General features: G+C 43.2%; 1 protein-coding gene across 1 annotated transcript in view; it reads left to right on the top strand.

The window, feature by feature from the left end:
* VWA3B (von Willebrand factor A domain containing 3B) overlaps positions 1–20,570 on the top strand; it is a 231,064-nt gene that overhangs the window by 86,428 nt on the left and 124,066 nt on the right. The window contains exons 9-10 of the mRNA XM_040994133.1: positions 11,571–11,767; positions 18,293–18,447. Of these exons, the coding sequence (XP_040850067.1) occupies positions 11,571–11,767; positions 18,293–18,447 (352 nt within the window). The remainder of the gene's footprint in view (positions 1–11,570; positions 11,768–18,292; positions 18,448–20,570) is intronic.

Here is a 20,570-nt window from a genome sequence, read left to right on the forward strand (position 1 = left end):
AATCTGTGCTGGTAGACATGCATGTGTAAAAGTAAAACTAAGCACAGTGGAGGGGGCTGGGCATAGAGCTGTGGTATACATTCAGTGCTGTTATGTGTTATGAAAATAAGCTGACATTCATCTGATTTGAATTGTGGCAGTAAACATGTTAATTACGCTCTGTAAGGCATCCACAAAGAAAACAGTGCGAGAAAATAGTGAAAGAAATGACAAGTGAATTAAAATAGTCAACTAGAAAATATCTACTTAACACAAAAGATGGTAACGGTGGAGCCATGGAACATAAAATAGAAAACATATTAGAAAACAGTTAACGAGGACCCAGTGCAGTAGCCTAGTGGCTAAAGTCCTTGCCTTGCATGCACAGGGATCCCGTTTGGGTCCTATTTCCTTTCCCTAAGTTGCATTTCCTATCCACCTCTCTGCTTGTGACCGGGGCAAACAGTAGAGGATGGCCCAAAGCCTTGGGACTCTGTACCTACATAGGAGATCTGGAAGAAGCTCCTGACCCATGGCTTTGGATCAACTCAGATCGGGCTGTTGTGGCCACTCGAGGAGTGAACCAGCAGATGGAAGGTCTTTCTCTTTGTCTCTCCTCTCTCTGTGAATCTTAACTTTCCAATAAACATAAATAAATCATTAAAGGAAAAAAAACAGGTAACCAAAAGTCAGACAAGATCTACCATGTTATTTATCATATTATGTACACATAGACTTTTAAAAATATGCTCTAACTTTATGTTGGTTACAAGAAAAAAAAGCTGTGGATAGGAAGGTTTAAATAGAATGAAAGTAAAGGATGGAAAAATATGCTATAACACAGTAACAAAAAGTTGAAATGGTTATAGTAATTTTAGACAAAATCATCTTTTTATTTTTATTAGAAAGGCAGATTTACAGAGAGAGAAAGATCTTCTGTCCATCAGTTCACTCCCCAAATAATTACAACAGTTGGAGCTGAACCAGTCTGAAGCCAGGAGCCAGGAGCTTCTTCTGGGTCTCCCAAGCCAGTACAGGGTCCCAAGGCTTTGGGTCATCCTCGACTGCCTTCCTAGGCCACAAGCAGGGAGCTGGATGGAATGTGGGGCTACCAGCCACAAATCAGTACCCATATGGGATCCCTGTGCATGTATGGCAAGGACTTCAGCCACTAGGCTACCATGCTTGGCCTTTGCTAATAATTTCTTTTCTTTTTTTTTTTTTAATTGTAAAGATAGATATACAGAGAGGAGGAGAGACAGAGAAGATCTTCCATCTGATGGTTCACTTCCCAAATGGCCACAACATTTGAAGCTGAGCTGATCTGAAGCCAGGAGCTTGGAGCCTCTTCTGGGTCTCCCATGAGGGTGCAGGGTCCCAAGGCTTTGGGCTGTCCTCAACTGCTTTCCCAGACCACAAGCAGGGAGTTGGATGGGAATTGGGGATGGGGGGGCTGAGATTAGAACTGGCACCCATATGGGATCCTGGCACGTTCAAGGTAAGGAATTTAGCCATTACACTATCACGCCAGGCTCAATAAACAAAATATTGAAAAAAATAATAAAGTATTCATATTGGAAAGTAAAAAGAAACAATTTGCATGTAATAAAACCGTGCTTATAGAAATGATAATGAAGCCACACACACACACACATACACACACACAAACTACTACAGTTAATTATGAGTTCAGTATTGTTGCAAGCTAGATGAGTGCACAGAAATCAGTTGTATTTTGCCATAGTAGCAATGAACAACCTGAAAATAAAATGAATTAAATAATTTTATCTTGTGGTATCACAAAAGCAATTAAAATATTAAGAATAAATATAAAAATAAATGCCAGACTTAATTGACAAAACTTACAGAACATCATTGAAATAAATTAATCAGATCTAAATAAATGCAAAGATATTCATGTTTGCGAATACTCAGTATTGTTAAGGCAAGGTATATCTCCCAAACTGATGTACAGATACAACACAATTGCTATACAGTTGCAGCAGACTTTTTGTCAAAAAACTGGTAAGCTGATTCTAAATTTATGTGGAAGTATAAGAAATAGAATAGACAAAAAGAGGCTTGAGAAAAAAAAAACACACCAAAATTGGAGGACATACATCGTATCTGTTCCACGCAAGGCTGTACTATTGAAGAGACTGAATACTGGCGTATGAGAGACATGTGAGTCAGTGGAACACAACTGAGAGCTTAGAGGTAGGCTTTGTATTTCAGTGGTCACTGTCATGTGGTGTTCCTACATCCTGTATCCAAGTGTTGGTTCAAGTCCTAGCAGCTATGCTAATCTAGCTTCCTGCTACAGCAGCCTTGCGAAGAGCAGAAGATGGCTCAAGGGTTAGGGTTCTTGTCACCCCTGTAGGAGACCTCCATAGAGTGCCCAACTCCTGGCCTTGGCCCAGCCTGGCTGTTGCAGGCATCTGGAAAGTTAATCAACAGATAGAAGATTTTCTCTCTTTTTCAAGCAGATGAAAATAGTTGGTTGTTTTTTTAAATGAGGAATTGAGGATCCAGAAGTAAACCTGCAGATATTGTCAACTGATTTCCAACAAGAAGCCAAGACATTCAATGGGAGAAAGAATAAACTTTCAGTAAATCATGCTGGAACAACTGGACATCTATATGCAAAAAAACCCCAAAAAACCAACCCCCCCCCAAAAAAAACAGTGTTGCTGAAACTGGAGTCCTATTTCATATCATAAACAAAAGTTTAACTCAAAATGCATTAAAGGCCTTAATCTAACAGCTGAAACTACAGGATTTTTAGGAGGAAATGTGGGTATAAATATTCATGACTTAGGTCAAAGGTTTCTTAGCTATCACAGCCGGAAAACAGAAAACAAATGAAAAACAAAATAGATAAATTAGGGCTTGCTGCTTCTAATCCCGGCTGCTCTACTTCCCATCCAGCTCCCTGCTTGTGGCCTGGGAAAGCAGTTGAGGACGGCCCAAAGCCTTGGGACCCTGCACTGGTGTGGGAGACCTGAAAGAAGCTCCTGGCTCCTGGCTTCAGATTGGCTCAGCTCTGGCCATTGCAGCTACTTGGGGAGTGAATCAGCAGATAAAAGATCTTTCTTCTGTATCTCCTTTTCTCTGTAAATCTGCCTTTCCAATAAAAATAAATAGTTAAAAGATTCTGCTAAGGCTGAAGATGCAAAAAATATGAAGAACTCTTACAACTGAACATTTGAAAGACCAATAAGCTAAACTTCACTGCTTTACAATGTGTATTTCAGGTTTCTCAGCCTAAGTTTCCCAAACTCTATGCATCGTTTCCCCAGCTCTTAATTTTGACTGCTCCACTTTGTAGCAAACATCTTGAACTGATTCCCTATTTATCTTGCCTTGTCATACCTATTTTTAAAGAAGTCTGTTGCTAACATGACAGATCCTCCAGGATTTTCAGTGTATTTTAAATGTCCATTTAGATGTAGACACTTTAAAATACGGCTTTTGAAATTCTTGTGTTAGAGTCTCTATGCCTCTCAGTTCTCATGAGGTTTGTTAACTGCTTTGACTGTAATTCCTTAGTCCTCACTCTCCTGCTGTAGGTATTGGAGTTTAAAAATCCTTCGTGCAGCTGCCTCACTCAAAGCCAACATGGAAAATTACATTTTATTTTAGGTTTTTTTTTAAGATTTATTTATTTTTATTCAAAAGGCAGATATACAGAAAGGAGGAGAGACAGAGAGGAACGTCTTTCTTCCGATGATTCACTTCCTAAGAGGCTGCAATGGCCGGAGCTGAGCTGATCTGAAACCAGGAGCCAGGAACCTCCCCCAGGTCTCCCACGCTGGTGCAGGGTCCCAAGGCTTTGGGCCGTCCTCGACTGTCTTCCCAGGCCACAAGCAGGGAGCTGGATGGGAAACAGGGCCGCCAGAATAAGAGCTGGCGACCATATGGGATTCCGGTGCATGCAAGGCGAGGACTTTAACCACTACACTATCGCGCAAGGCCCAGAAAATCACATTTTAAAGCTTCTTTCTTGTAAAAATAGGAGGAAGAAGAAAAGTAAGAGAGATTTGGAGCCATGCCTTCAGGATGGCACTAGCTAGCTCCTCCTTTCTTGATTGGAGCCTGATGTTCTTTGTTTTTATGATTTTTTTTTTTTTGCTTCTTTTTTTTAAATTTATTTCCCTTGCACCTGAACCCTGAGGGAATTGCAAAAATTAGGGACACTCAGAGTCAGGATAATTTTCACAGATTTACGGATAAATCAGATAAGTAAGCTTAAAAAAAAAAAAAAAAACCTTTCACGACAACAGAGATTTTGTGTTACAGGAAGGAAGTAAAAATCATTTTAAAACATTCCACAGAGAAAGAGCCTAGAACTTGTGAGGACAGTCTCTTTGAACTTAGTGGTCACACACCCTCCTGGGCTTCCCCCAAGGCCGTGTAATAGTCTTCTCAGAGCAAATTCTGAAACTGTCCGTTTAGACTAAGTCACAGATTTGGGACTTGAGGGCCATCCCTGCATCTCTTGAGGCTTCAGCCCTCATGAGGGTGGACCCTGTGGTGCTACAGAGAACACAGGCCCCTTTCTGCCATGAACTGATTTTATAGAATATTGGTGAGTTCCCCTGTAGTGCCCAGCCACACACTGCTTTAGCAAGTGTGTGCTAACAGGCCAGCAAGGACAACAAGGTGTCTTAGGGCACTTCACGAAGTTTGCAGAAAATGAATGAAAAGATAGACTCTTGGGCAGAGCATTTTGAAATACAAATCGACACAAAGCTTTTTTTTTTTTAATTTTGCAACTCACATCTTTATGCTCTTTTTGGAAACCCCTCCTTTGTATGATCTCAGAAAGGTTTCATTTTGTCCAGAACTAAATCTTTTAGTTGCATTTTCCGTTGACTCTGGAAGTACCCTCATCCAACGGCCTAGAGGCAGGCTGTTGTCTCACACTACACTGTCACCACCTGTCCTTTGGGTCTCACATCAGATGGACTTCTCACCTTCAGGGAGCTCAGCAGCTGCCATCTAATGGGCTCAGGTGGCTGAAACCTCACCCTTCCCACCAGCAAGCGAGGGCCTGGGCTGTTTTTGCTGGCAGTTGCTTCCTGCCTGCCTGTCTTGCCAGCTGTCCTCAATTCTGTTCCCCTCCCTCCTGCTAGTCTTCCTCTCCCTTCTTTTTTAACTAATTTACACAAATTATCTCAATACCCACTTTTCTACTGGAGGAAAAAGAGTTTGTTCAGTGTCTTTATGGTGCTTTGTGATAACAGGGGTTTTAGACAATGTTATGTGAAGCTCTTCGCTCTAAAGTACAAGCCCTTGGAAATGTTCTATTTATTCTGAAGCAAACCAACTTAAGCTTATTTGGGAATCCTGCTTGAGCCCGCCTGCCCATTCCCATAGAATGGTCATAGAGGACTCTTGGAGGCTCTTTTTGCCTAAAGAACCCTGTAAGTAGCGGTAGTAGAAGCAATGTGGTGGAACCTTCTGTGACAAGTACTAGACTTTTGGCTCTCTGAGGCTGCTTCTAGATCCCCAGCTCCACTTTATTCACCCACTGACAGTTTTTTTTAACCTCTCAGTGAATGGGGGGAAGTCATGGTTGGAGCAGTTGTAGAGCTTAAACCTGGGGCTTTCTGCTCAATACCCAACAAAACCATCACTCATCCCAAGGTAGTGAAAGAAAGTAGTTATTTATTGCAAAGCACAGAGCATGGAACTGAGCCAGCCTGCTATCATTGAATTCCCAGGCTCTGCATGGAATTAAGCAGGAGTGGGAAGCCCTTTTTTTCCCCCCTGCCAAGGGCCATTTAGAGATTTATAACATCATCTTCCATGGGCCATACAGAATTATCAACTTAAAAAATAACTTATTGTTGATTTATTGAATTTTGAGTCCCATCCATGGTTGCTTTGGCAGGGCCAGCAGGTGTTTTCACAGTCTGGCCATTCCCGACCCCTGGAATGAAGGGTAAAGGTTCTTACACATCGAAGCTGGGATGGAGAGGCACATGCTCAGCCTGCATGCGGTCCCTGTTTGATTGCAGAGCGCATCATCCTCCTCAGGACACCACATATTCCTTAGGGAATTTTGTTGACAGGAAAGTGAGCTTTCAGGCAGGTGGGTGTCTAGAGTTCCTGGAAAAGCCCTCAAGACAAGATTGAACATCAGGATGCTATCCATATGGGGAGATGAAATCTCCTCAATTTGTGAGCAAGACTCTGGGATCTGGCTGTGTGAGTTAATTTCAATAAAGAGGTTGGTTTGTGGGCCCAGTGCGAAAGCCTAATGGCTAAAGTCCTCGCCTTGAAGGCGACAGTATCCCACTTGGGCACTTGTTCTAATCCTGGCAGTCCGGTTTCCCATCCAGCTCCCTGCTTGTGGCCTGGGAAAGTAGTTGAGGATGGTCCAAAGTCTTGGGACCCTACACCCACATGGGAGACCTGAAGGAGGCTCCTGGCTCCTGGCTTCGGATCGGCGCAGCCCCAGCCATTGTGGTCATTTGGGGAGTAAATCGTTGAATGGAAGATGTTCCTCTCTGTCTGTTCTCCTCTGTGTATATCTGACTTTACAATAAAAATAAATAAATCTAAAAAAAAAAAAAAGAGGGGAAGAGAGAGGTTGGCTTGTATTCATGAAAGGTCAAGGAAACTTAAGCAAGCTGAGAAGGACCGCTAGCCTGAGGGTATCTGCCACAGGCACTCTGGGCAGTGTAAAGAGGCAGTGTTTCAGAGCTCCTGGGGGAGTTGAACCTTAGGGCCTTGTGGATGAGAAGCAGGTGGGCCTGCTGAAGTACTCCAGCACTGACATTAAAAGAGTTGGCCATTAGGTTTTATTCTTTGGGGATGGGGAGAGAAAGAAAAAGAAGAAAAAACCATGGTGAGATTGATTAGCAGGCCAGAGTTAATGAATGGCAAGTTAATTTTGTAGCACGGCTCTGCTCTGCTGTTTTTCTCCGTTACTGATAGAAAATCTTTAGCAATCTGTCAAGTGAAGTAGAAAAGCCGCCTAATCAGCACTAGCTGTGAGCTCACACCTCTACAATAACTGAAGGCTCTATAGGTGAGAATTCAAGTAACACTTTTAATTAATATAACTGTAGGGGAATGGCAAGGACCCCTTAGTGAGTGATGCTAATGAATGGATGTAGCTCTTCCCGGCCCCTCCTGGGGAAAATGTGGCTCAGCCACTAATTGGTGTAATTAGCACAGACAGTGAAAAGCTTTCCCTCCTTTCTTCAGCTCCAGAGCACCTGGGCTTTTTGTTTTCTGATTGCTTGGCTGCCCTTCCAGCCTTCCACGAAGTTCAAGTTGCTTTGGAGGTTTCACATGAAACCCCCATTTCAGATGCTAATTAGAAGCTTGAATCCTGCCCTCTGGGATTGCACTGCCTGGTCCAGGGGGAAGATGCTGGGAGTCCAACGTGAGCCCCTGGCGCTTTAAAACCCTTGCTAGGATAGGCTTAAATGTGTTTCTAGACAATTGTTACTTCATAAGGGGCTTTCTGGAAGTAGGCAACTGGAAAAAAAAGAGTAGGGGAAAGTGATTGTGTGTTGCTATGAAAGTAACTAAGTGAAAATTTTAATTCCTTTTTTATCTGTTCTTCAGTAAAAAGAAAGTAAATGACTTAAAGAGAGGACAGAGACTCCTAATGCAATTAACAATAACTTAAGAAAAAAACGGTTACACAAATGGGGTGATCTCCCTGCCAAAAGTGACCTTGTCTTCTCTCTGATGCTTCTGGTGATGCGGGAGAGTCTGGGGGAACATAAGGGAAGCCTCTGACTGGAGTACCCCCTCCACTCCCCAATGAGCTACATCCCCTATCAATTCCAGCTCCACTTCTGTTACGATATACCCTGGGAGGCAGCAGGTGATGGCTCAAGCACTTAGATCCCTGTCATCTACATGGGAGACCTAGTTCCAGGCTTCCGGATTGAGCTTGGACTGCACTTGACTGTTGAGGGCATTTGGGGAGCGAAGTAGCCAATTGAAGAAATCGTACATTCTCTCTCATACACACACACACAGACACACGATTGGACATTTGGCACAGCACTTGAAAGACTTTGTGGTTCATGTGAAAACCAACTGTTGGGAATCAGGATGCAGTTGTTTTAACATTTCAAAAAGGTTTCAGAGTACCAGTCCTTTGAAGTGTCCTATTAAAGTTCTAGGATATGTTACACATGAAGCATTAATGGGTATCAAGAAACATGTTTTTATTTAATTAAATCATATTCTAATTATGTATCTGTTTAAATGCAGTGATGGGCAAATCTGGATAATAAAATATGTTTTCTGATAGTGTTACTTTCTAGTTGCTTTTGCAGGGTATGGGAGAGATCATGCCAGTCTGGAATGTATTAAGGAGTCTGTTAACCAAGCTTGACAATAACAGGGCCCACTAGAAGTTAGCAAGTGAAAAGTCACTGTGGCAGTCCAGTCTGAATGGAAACCCTGGGAACGAATGCTCATTACCGTGAAACCCGTCCATTAACCTGGAGACACTTTTCCAGCTTTCCCATTTTTCTACGTTATCAAAAGAAACATGCAGCAAACAACCTGGACAAACTTACAAAACTGCAGACATTCACCTTTTCCTGGCTTCCCTCCACATTGCATTACTGCTAGGCCTCACCTCTCCTGGAACTTTTGAGAGTACACAAATTAGAAATACGAAGCATCTTAGCATTTGCATCTTTACTGTCCCACCCAAGCAGTGAATAGAGAGAGAGGAATACAGACGTACAGGGGCCATGCTCATGTGTCCTCGGAGTCTGCCAGTGGGAAGCCAGAGAACAGGCAGGTACTGGGGAGGCCAAGAGTTGGAGTGCCAGAGCAATGGAAGCATGAGACCAAAAATGTGAGCCCCTACCTATCATGGGCCTTTATGGGGACTTGTGAGGAGAGTGTTCACAACGATGCAATACTGCCACTGCCGCTCGGGCTCCAGGTGATGATAGGTGAGAGTCACAGGTGGGCAGAAAGGATTATATGGGTGGGCAAGGTGTGGCTTCCAAGGTTATGACCCTGGACTAGCTGCCTACCCCACAACATTAACAATGTGATTTTACCTGGACTGGGTCTGGTAGAAGCATCACTTTTGGGATAGCCTAGTGATAACTGCAGAAGCTTGCTGCACCTCATGCCAGGTATAATGCTTGGTTGAATTGGGGAGCTTTGACAAATCAGTAAACCACATTTGCAAACCATTTAAAGCAAAATGTAATGGATCGAGTCAGACATGAGGTTTTGTTTGTTTGTTTTTCAAGTTACTTGAATAAGAGAATGAAAGAAAAACCACTGACAGCTCCCACCTGCTGCTTCATGCTTCAGATGTCTGCAGTGGCTTGGGCTTGGCCAAGTCAAAACTAGGAGCCACGAACTCAATCCAGATCTCCCTTGCATTGAGTTCCCAGCTCCACCTTTGGCCTGGTTCAGCCCTAACTGTTGCAAACAGTTGGTGAAAGAACCAGTGGATGGAAGATCTCTGTTTTTGTCTCTGCCTTTCAAATTGATAATGATGATGATAATAATAATAAACATCAAAGCAGTGTGCCTAAAGCTGGAAATATTTGAGTAATCAGTATTTGAGTTATATTTTCCCTGTGTACCTCAGGTTAGTTATTACAGCTGTAGCTTTGGACACAGGGGCTATTGTGAGGTTTCTGAGACAGCACAGCTGAGAGCCAGGCTCACAGTGAGAGGAGTCAGATGGGATAGTTCTGGTCGCTGGTTCAGTTACTGTTACGGTGTGCAAGCGAGATCACACCAGACATGTCTAAGGTTTATTAAAAAGTCTTTATTAACCAAGTTTGGTGATAACAGGGCCCACTAGAAATAGCAAATTACAAGTCCATATGGCAATCCAACCAATTGAAACCCTAAGAGGAACAAATGGTCTTAACCCTGAAGTCCATACATTAAGCTAAAGACATATGTCTCAGCTTCCCCAGCAACATACGTTACCCTAAGAAACATGCAACGAATAACCTGGACATACAAAGCTGCAGACATTCACCCCTCCTCAGCCCCGCTGCCCACACTCCACCCCTGCTAGGCCACACCTCTCCTGGAACTCCCAACAGCACACAAACCAAAAGTACAAAGCATTGTAACATTGCTATCTTCATTGTCCCACCCAAGCAGTAAGCACAGGAGCTATGCTCAGGGGATATCTGTCCTCAGAGGTACCGGGGAGGCCAAGAGTGCCAGAGCAACAGGAGCACGCGACCAAAAAAGTGAGCCCTTCCATATCACGAGCCTTTATAGGGGCCTGTGAGGGGAGTGGTTACACAACAGTACATTACTGCCCCCTCTCAGTTGATAGGTGAGAGTCACAGTGGGCAAGAGGAAACACCTAGGTGGTGGTGGGGGGAGTGGCTTCCAAGCTTGTGACCCTGAACTAGCTGACTACCTCACCACATCACCTTTTAAAATATAAAATCATGATTCTCCCCATTTCTTACCCATCCAAGAGCACATTCTTCCCTTGAGGGGGGACCAAAGGACAAAATCAGTGCATCAGTTCCCATCTCTTAGAGTTGTTATAATAAAAGCAAGGAGACATAACCCATACTAATCCTCCCATCTCTGTTACTGTCAAATGGATGGTGCCTGAGTTTTTAGCTTATCATTGGGATGAGAGGAAGAAGCCACTAGTCCCTCCCTTCTGATGTTCTTTGGTTCTAGACAAGGTGTAACATCACTGCTCGTTGTGAAAGGCACCATTTCCACCATTTTCTGAGAAGCCAAAGGTTGAAGGGCAGCAGGGAGGCATTTCCTGGGGTCTCTCCTTCCTTGGAGTAGTCTCTTTCCCCCTTGTTGGCAGGAGCTTGTTCGCTCTCTCTCTCTCAGATTTCCTCAGGTCTTTTCCTGCTTTGGAATCCCGTCCTATCACTACGGCAGGAGCCCTCTTCCTTTCTTAAATAAATCTTGCCTTGCACACTAGAGTTGTCCACATGAAGGTTCTTCTTTTGTGGAAGTCAGGAAGTGAGGTTGCTGTCATGCTTTGTGTCAAATTTCCCTTAACAACAGGATAACCTGACTGGAGTGATAAGGGAGATTCCTGGGAGGCAGCCTGCCCGCCTTGGGGCTTGGCTGAGCCTTGCACAGTCTCTATGCTGCTCACTCTAGGGCACTGTCAGCCCACTTTTCTCACTGTTATGCTGTGCTAAGCCCTAGGAAGGCCAAGCAGATTCTACCTTCTACCTGTAGGTGAAGAGTTCTTCCTAAACTCAGCAAGTCAAATGAAATGATTGGCCCAGGTCTCAGCAGTTTGCCCTAACATGTTGGAGTCAAAACTTGAACCCAAAACTTCTGGTCCCAAGTGGAATGCTGTTTTCCACACAAAATTGGTTGTTAGCACCCACTCAGTCATGAGGCCAGTCACATTAAGTACAAGAAGGAGCGGGATGAAAAGAAACAGATTCCTGTTCTCTAGTGTTTTGAACTAGTTTGTTGTTGATCCTGGTTTGGAAAATGTTGTTTCCTGAAATAAAACATGGTCCATGTGGCCTAACAAACAGCATGTTCCAGTCTGTAAATAAGAAGTGGGAGGTGGAATTAACACGGCTCATGCAATGGAAATGACTGATGACCTGTGCTTCCAGAGTCACGAGCAACGTCTGTTGGGAATGAATCAAATCCAGAGGACAACTGGGACTCCAAGAAGTGGCTGCAGAAATACGGCCTGAAATCCCAGAAGTTATCACTTTATGATGTACTTGCCGACTGCTCCTTTCGTCATGCAGATGGAATTGTTGACATAAAAGCCAAACCGGAAAATGAATCCGTGCAGACCAGTGCGGTATGTGGGACTGTGGCCTCTTCTTAATGCCCTGGGTGGGTGAGAAGCCACCTGTGGGAGTGCAGGACAAATCTGGAAATGCTTTCTATAGGTATGGGAATTATGTATAAGTTGGGAGATGAGCTTTTAGAAATTCAGTTAAAAGGTGAAAGTTCACAATTCAGGCCTGGCATGATAACTTAGTGGCTAAATCCTTGCCTTGAATCTGCCTGGATCCCATGTGGGCACCAGTTCATGTCCCAGCTGCTCCACTTCCCATGCCTGGGCAAGCAATGGAAGATGGCCCAAGACCTTAGGACCCTGGACCCATGTGGGAGACTGGAAGAAGCTATTGGCTCCTGGCCCCTTGGTTTCAATCGGCTCAGCTCTGACCATTGTGGCCATTTGGGGAGTGAACCAGCAAATGGAAGGTCTTTCTCTCTGTCTCTCCTTCTCCTATATATCTGCCTCTCCAATTAAAAAAAAAAAAAAGCCCACCATCAGTTACTATTATATCAAAAGAGAAGCTTTCTAGGGCCCGATATGGTGGCCTAGTGGCTAAGGTCCTTGCCTTGAATGCGCCGGGATCCCATGTGGGCGCCGGTTCTAATCCTGGCAGCTCCACTTCCCATCCAGCTCCCTGCTTGTGGCCTGGGAAAGCAGTTGAGAATGGCCCAAAGCTTTGGGACCCTGTACCCGTGTGGGAGACCTGCAAGAAGTTCCTGGATCCTGGCTTGGGCTTGCATAGCATCGGCCGTTGCACTCACTTGGGGAGTGAATCATCGGACGGAAGATCTTCCTCTCTGTTTCTCCTCCTCTCTGTATATCTGACTTTCCAATAAATAAAAAAATCTTTTTAAAAAAAATAAAAAGAGAGAGAGAGAAGCCTTCTATTTCCTTGTGTTGAGTGAGAAAGAAAAACTGCTAGTTAATGTGCTCAAAGCAGGCATTTTCTATGATCCCCTTGTATTTTCATTATCTTTTTTGTTAAGATTTATTATATATATCATATAATATATATATATATTTAATTGAAAAGACAGACATATACAGAGAGAAGGAGATGCAAAGAGAGCGGTCTTCCTTCTGTTGTTCACTCCTCAAGTGGACACAACAGCTAGAGCTGAGCTGATCAAAGCCAGGAGTGTCCTCTGTGTCTCCTGTACAACTGCAGGGTCCCAAAGCTTTGGGCAATCATATAATGCTTTTTTAGGCCTCAAGCCAGGAGCTGGATGGGAAGTGAGGCATCTGGGATATGAACTAGTTCCCATATGGGTTCCTAGGCTATCACGACGTGTCCTGTATGCCAAATCAGATTTTCCAATAGCACTAGATAGGTGTATATTAGAAACTTGGCAATTGTAGTTCCACTGTGCCAAATGGGTCTTAAGGAACTACAGCTTCTCAAAGCGCCGGGCTTTGCCTCCCGGTGGGAGAACAAAGCACTATAGCAGTAAGTCCTAAATGTTACCTTGGTGCACGTGAGTCAGTCTGTCATCCATACTCTCTTAGTCTGTTTTGGGTTACTGTAAGAAAACACTTGAGGCTGAGCAATTTACAGAGATCATTAATTTACAGTTCTGAAGGTCCAAAATCATGGTAGTATCATCTTCACTTCTGGTGAAGGCCTGGTGCTGTGGTAGGAAGTGGAAAAGCAAGAGGGGTGTTTGGGAGCATGTGTGACGGGAGCAGATAGGAAGGGGATCCATTTTATAACAACCACTCTTTACACTAACTATTTTTGTCCTGAGAGAAAAGCAGTGATATTTTTCCCCCCTGAACAACTTAATCACTTTCTAAGGTGCCACTTCCCAGCACCACCACATTGGGGATCCAGCCTCAATATGAGCTTTAGTGAGGACAAATCCTGTTCAAACCATAACCAGTAAGGGTTCGGGCACTCTGTAAGAGATACTCATGTCCAGGAAGCAGAAATCTAGATGCCAGAATAAATGCTTAGCACAGGAAGACCAAGAAGCATCACAATATGAAACATGAAGTTAGGATGAAAGGGATATTCCAGGTTTGTAAAACGAAGGGAGATTAACCTTAGGGGTGAAAACTAAAATGCAGATTTCAAAGCAGACATGCAGGTGATTGGAACTCAGTGGAGACACCTGGGAAAGGACACGAAGGCTTTCCTCCAATACAGGGCTATTTTATTTCTTTTCAAAGGCTGCAATTCAATGTCAAGGTCATTACCGAGTTGTTTGAAACTCCAGTCTCTTCAACATGTTCTGAGGCTGGCTGACCAGGCAGGGTTTTTTCCTTCAAGGGGATGAGTTCTTGTTTCCTTACCACTGCATACTTATGACAAAATGCAAGGAAGAAGCTATAAAAAATTGAATTAGAAAAATGTAGAATTGACGCAAGACTTGTTTCCTGATTTACGCTTGCATATGAAATAATTGCTGCAAGGCAGGGAAAATCTCATTTGTGAGTTTCCTCCCCACCTCCCTCCCCCAACACAGTTTTCTAGTTTTGTAGGCATTATTCAGTAATGTTCAGGAAATCACACATAACTGAATTTTCCTTCTAAAAATACATTAGGCCTTGGATGTTTAAAAAATATTAATCCTTGTTGATATAAACATAACTTACTATGAGCTTATGACAATGGGGGGTAATACTGAGCTGGCTTAAATACTAATTGCCTCCTGACTCTTTGTTGACAGTTTTAAATGAAAATTTACAAGTCAGGTTTGAAGAATTTGGCTTATAAAAGGGATTTTTTTAACCTGCAATCAATCTTATGTGCTAAAGAATAATATTATACACACCGAGAATTATATAGTACCTCTATCTTCTTTCACAAATAATTGGTGAAAAAGAGACACATTTTTACAATGTATCTGAAACTGAATTTATACCTAAAATGGTGACATGTGTCAAGGAAGGGGAAAATGAGGCTTTGAAATTGGAATGTTATTTAGGGTTCCTCCGGACTCCAACTGGGTTGGGCCCACTACATGTTACAGCGATAAGAACTGGTTTACACCACATCAAGGAAACCCTTTTACAATGAGAAATAAATAATTAAATAGATCCTGCTATATACTGAGTCTCAGATGGATGAGCTGGTGGAAGCAGAAGACAAATAGTCATTTTCAATTAGATTTCAGGCAGAATCTATTACCTTGGTATTTTGGGCACTCCTAAAATCAATTGTATGCACAGAGGCTAACTGCTGGGATGCAAAACCAGCCTTGTCTCAAGGTTTATTCTTCCGACAGATAATTCCCGAACCTCCAATAGCTACCAGGCAGTTTTGATAAGGTAGGGTGACCAGAAATGAGGGTGTTGCTTCTACTGATTAGTAACTATAAAATAATAATTTCACTTCTTTGAGCCCTACTCTCCTGATTTGTAGACTGGGTGGTGTCAAGTGTCCAGCACTTAGATAAGTCACTTGTGGTTCGTCTTGTGACAGGTTGGAGGCAGGGTTTGCCAGGTGCTTACACAGTACCTTTCACACTCTAACCTGCTGCCGCCCAGTTTAAAACTTGCCTTCATGCAGCTTGAGAACTGGTGCTTTTCCAGTTAGGTGTGTGTAAGACACATGCAAGAAATGCCACATGAGCAGCTAAAAACCGAGAGAACCCTTTGGGGTGACACCCCTGAGAATGCCTTCATCTTTGCAGTAAGGTGGGGCCATGGCTCTCCTTTCTGCCTACCTTGGTAGCACAGGACTGGTCTTATCATGCCTCCCAGCCCTGTTCCCATCAGTCAGCACCAGGCTCCTGAACTCTCACCTTGCTGGGGTTGTAGAAGTTTCATCACTCTAGAGTGGAGATTGGTTTCTCTCCTTTTCCCCTTGGTCCTACGGGTCTGGCGATGGATGGTAGCCTCTTTCCTCCTCTTTGCTATTTCTTAACCATTTTCCTTCTCTTTTCCTGCATCAGCAGACTGTATCATTCTTTCCACAACCTTTGTGAATGACCCTTCTAGTGCTCTGACTTATCTTGAACCTCCCTCACTGGGTCTCTTGTGCTGTCCAGCAGTCCATCCAACCTCTCAGTTCTAAGATATCTGCCTTCTCCTTGCTCATCAAATGACCAGCACCTTCTCCTCCCCTCTAGCTCTCAGCAAGTGAATTTGCTTCCCATGTCATGGAACATCTACCACCACACACCTTCACCCTCCCGTATGCTCTGCTGCAATCCTCTCATTCCTCAATCGTCGTGGCCCATGTCAAAAGCCATCCCCTCCACACATAACACTCATCTCTCCACTTTCATGTCTTCTTTCTACCCTCCCAACGTCTTCTCAGTCTTGTAGTTGCTTTTAGGAATTCTCTATCAGCACACAAACTTGCTGTTATTTCTCTCATCTTAAAATGTGGTTTTCATAGCTGCTTCTGACCCTGCCTCATTTGCCCCATCCCTCTGTTCCTGTTTAGAATTCAGCTCCTCAAGACAGTTTTAGATGTACCCTTTCCCCAGTTCTTCAGTTCTATTTCCTATACTCGCTTGAACCCATTGCAATCAGGCCACAGTTACCATCTCTGCACCAAAACTGCCTCTCCAGGAACACCTGCAGTGCTGAATCTGAGAGTCACTTCTCGGTCTACTTGTTCTGACTTGACATAGTCTGTCAACATTTGATGCAGTTGATCACTTTCTCAGAATTCTTTTGTTTGTGGAATAGGTGTGGTCCTGGTTTTCCTCCTACCTTGCTGGCTGTTCTTTCTCAATCTTCCTTATTGCTTCTTTGCTGTGACCCCAGCCTGTAAATGCTTGGGTGGGGAGAGTACAATGCTGGGACCTCTCCTATATCTGTACACCTTCTCTGAGTGACCTTGTCCCATCCCGTGTGTGTATTTAGTGTCCTGTGTATTTGAGTTGTTTCCAAGTGCATATCCCACCACTGAATCCTGAATCCTTTTCTGATCTTCACCTCGTGACTTGACATGGCTGGTAGGCATCTCAAATCCAACAGTTCGGGCATTAAACCTTAGCCTTCCCTACTCAAAAGTCTCTCTCGTCTTCTTCCTCCTGTCACTTTTTTTTTTTATATATATAACTCCATTCTTTGACTTGCTGGGCTAAAGAAACACCCAAGTCATTCCCAATTCCTTTCTTTTCTCTCACATCCATGTATCTTCTTATTAAACCCTGTGAGTTCTTTCTCCGTAATAGAGCTGTCTGTCATGCATAAACTGGCTACTTCTTGCCATTCTTACTCCTTGTCCATGCCCCAGATGACTTCGTGATACCTTGCTGCGCCCTTGACCTTTGGCAGCCTGTTTTCAACAGTGTAATCAGAGTCATCTTGTAAAGCCATGGATTAGAGGTGCCATTTCTCGTTAAAGTTTGTGGATGGTTCTTTTTTTGCTTAGGGCAAAGGCCAAGTAATTTCCATCAGTCATCCTCATTTTACAGGATCTGCATACTGGCCTTCCTCCTCCTGTTTTTTTCCAGCTTCATCTGGTTCTTTCTTCCCTTGCTTACAATATGTCTGAAGAGTCCACAAACAAACTCTTAGCTCAGGCTTTTGTACTTGCTGTATTGTCAGACTTCCTCCAGATCTTCACATTCTTCATTCTTTCAGATCTCTGCTACACTTTAACTCCTTGTAAGGTGTTCCCATCTAGCTTTTAACTTGTCCCTCCTTACCCCACACCTCTTTTATGTCTCACATTTTCTAGTTCTATAATCTCCTTCTTTCCTTATTTTTCTTCAGAGCATTTGTCATCATATGACCACCTACCCCATGGTTTGCTTATTAATTGATGCTTCCCCATAATGAGAGCTCCACAAAACAGGGATATGGATACTTGTTTTTGGATTGTGTTCTAGTATCTGGAAGAAGAGTTGGTGGCCTGGAGTTGTGTTTGAGGAATTTTGGTTGGATTGAGTGATGGCAACAGAACTGGCGAGAGCTTGCCTTGTGGGGAGATTTGGTCCTGGGACCAGCGCTGTATGTCCCAGTAGAGAGTGCCACATTGTGAGACGGTTCTCATGGCTACTTGGCTGCATCTGCAGAGGAGAGTAGCAATGGCAAGAGGGTTCATGTGAAGCTGAAATCTCACTTCCTCCAGAGTAGTCTCTGTGCCCTTCCAGTTTGCTGTGAACCTTGTCTTGTTTTCCAGAACTGCCTGTTTCAACTAATGACTAAATGGTTATTGCATGGGGGACCAGCTTTGTGACAGAATGGGTAAAGCCATTGCATAAGACCCCAGCATTGCATATGGGCACTGATTCTGTGCCCTGTTTATTGAACTGTATCCTGGTTGCTTCACTTCAGATTCATCTCTCTGCTGGTGATCTGAGGAAGCAACAGAAAATGGGCCCCTGCCACCCATGTGGGAGACTGGGATTAAGCTCCTGGCTGTGGCTTAGCCTGAGCCTAGCTATTTTGGCCATCTTGGGAGTGAGCTAAAAGATGGGAGATATTTTCTCTCTCTCTTTGCCTTTTTCATAAATAAATAAATCTTACAAAAAATATTCACTGTATGAGTGAGTGCTAGTAGCTGGATAAATAAGGCATAGATGATACTGTCTGAAAACTTATTTAAGTGGTTTCTGTTTTTTGTCCTTTCCTTAGGAAACTAAGAAGAAGACAGTTCATGCAAAATATTGCAGTAGGTTTGTTCATGCTCCTTGGAAGGATGGAAGCTTGGTTCATGTCAATATTACGAAGGAGAAGTGCAAGTGGTACAGTGAGAGAATTCACACTGTTCTGGCTAACATCCAGAGGAGGTTGGTCTGTTTACAGGGCAGTACAAGCATCCAGTCTTGCTTGAAGTGTAAATCTACCTGATCGCTTAGTAAAAGCTCAATCCAGAGAAACAGCAGATAGTCATTGTTAAGTCAAGGTTTGTATCTGATGATTAGCTGATGGCCTTATAAGTAGCAAAGGAGATGTTTGGATTCAGATTCAGGGCTGCCCTGAAAACAGTGCGGATTCTTAAAACAAAGCAAAACAAAAAAAAAAGCAAAGTTAGGTTTTTGTTGTTAGTAACACTTCCGTGTAGGAGGCCAGGAAATACTTCTGCATGTTTTGTGGGTCAGAAGTATAGTGTAGACCGTATTACGTGTGTCCTCATTATCCTTGAATATTACATTTCCAGACAACTGTTACAAAGCTGTGAAATATTCAAATACAACTAATTAATATAATGTGTGGCTTGAAAGTCAGCTAATAATTGTGTGTGACCTCTCAATCCTGCTGACTCCCCAGTTTTTTTACGTGGTAATGTTCATGATTTCAGCGAATGTTTGCTGTAACCTCAAGGGCAGCCTCATGTGGATGACCTGCCTTCACCTCTTAGACTCCAGAGGAGAGTTTTAGATAATGAAGATCAAGACTGTGATCAAGCTTGGCTCTGGGATCACGTAGCACTAGATTCTGATCCCAGCTCTGTCACTTGCTGTGTGGCCTTTGACAAGTGAGTTAATGTCATTGAACATCTACTCATTTACAAAGTGGGAATAGTAAGGCCATTCATGAATTTGTCCTATGCCTTAGATCAGTTACTAAATCTAATGGGCTTAAGTCAGTACCAGAATACAACAGCCATTGGCAAATGAGAGATATCTGCCCTCCTTCTGTGTTATAAACCACAGGCTACACACAGAGCCCACCTCTCAAAACCCAAGCAGTGATGAGTTAACTCAAAACAAGTCATGTTGGTCTGAAATCTTCCCGATGCTGCAGGGAAGGCAGTTTGGGTTCTGGACCTGGGAGAGAGGCTGCTGCATGTGAAGCGTCCCACCTGGCAGCTGTTGGGGCCTTTGCCCCTCATTTCCCACAGGCTCTTAAGCATCATAAGGAAGTTTTCTGTCTTCTGGTATATTCTGGAAGTCTCTCTGCTTAGATGTTTGGTAGAATTCACTACTCAAGTTATCTTTTTCTAGACTTACTATTTTGGTAGGAATGTTTTTATGCATTCAGTTTCTTTACATGCACGTCGAACTGATACTGGTAACTAATATCCTTTTATTGTTTTTGTCTGTCTGACTAGAGGTTATCCATTTTATTGATCTTGGCAAAGAAGGAACTTCTGGTTTCACCAATTAATTTTTTAAAAGGGCTTTATATAGCATAGTTTAGCATATTAGGTGCATTGTTATTATCTTTTCTCTGCTTACTTTGGTTTAATTTTTTTTAAATTTTTTTTTTAACTGGATATACAGAGAAGAAGAGACAGAGAGATCTTCCAAACTGGTGGGAGGATTAGTCAATTGAATGATTACACTGGGTCATGGGTTTAACTTCCGTAAGAAAAATGCTTATTGGGCACAACACAATGGCCTAATTTTCTAATTCACCTCTTATAAGTGCTAGGATGCCATATGGGTGCCACCTCATGTCCCAGCTGCTCCACTTTCCATCCACCTGCCTGCTTGTGGCTTGGAAAAGCAGAAGAGGATGACCCAATGCCTTGGAACCCTGAACTCATACGGGAGACTGAGAGGATACTCCTGGCTTTGGATTGCCTCAGCTTTGGCCATTATGGCCGTTTAGAGGGGTGAACCAGCAGATGGAAGATCTTTCTCTCTGTCTCTCCCTCTCTCTGTAAACCTGCCTTTCTAATAAATATAAATAAATCTTAAAGAAAAAAAAAAGACAAATGCTTACTTATCTAACTTAGGAATTCTACAGCTAATATGATTATTGCTTCAGTTGGGCTCACATTTATAAATTTGTGTGAAAAATTATTCATTTATTTGAAAGGCAGAATTAAAAAGAAAGAATGAGAGAGCAAAGCAGATTATCTATCTGCTGTTTCACTCCTCAGATGGCTGCAACAGTTTAGACTGGGCTTAGTCCAGGACAATCTCAGAGCCTGGACTCCGTCTGGGTCTCCGCAGGAAGCCAA

The sequence above is a fragment of the Ochotona curzoniae genome, unplaced genomic scaffold (genome assembly GCF_017591425.1).
Source record: "Ochotona curzoniae isolate NIBS_2020 unplaced genomic scaffold, NIBS_Ocur_1.0 contig_883, whole genome shotgun sequence".
Taxonomy (NCBI): Eukaryota; Metazoa; Chordata; class Mammalia; order Lagomorpha; family Ochotonidae; genus Ochotona; species Ochotona curzoniae.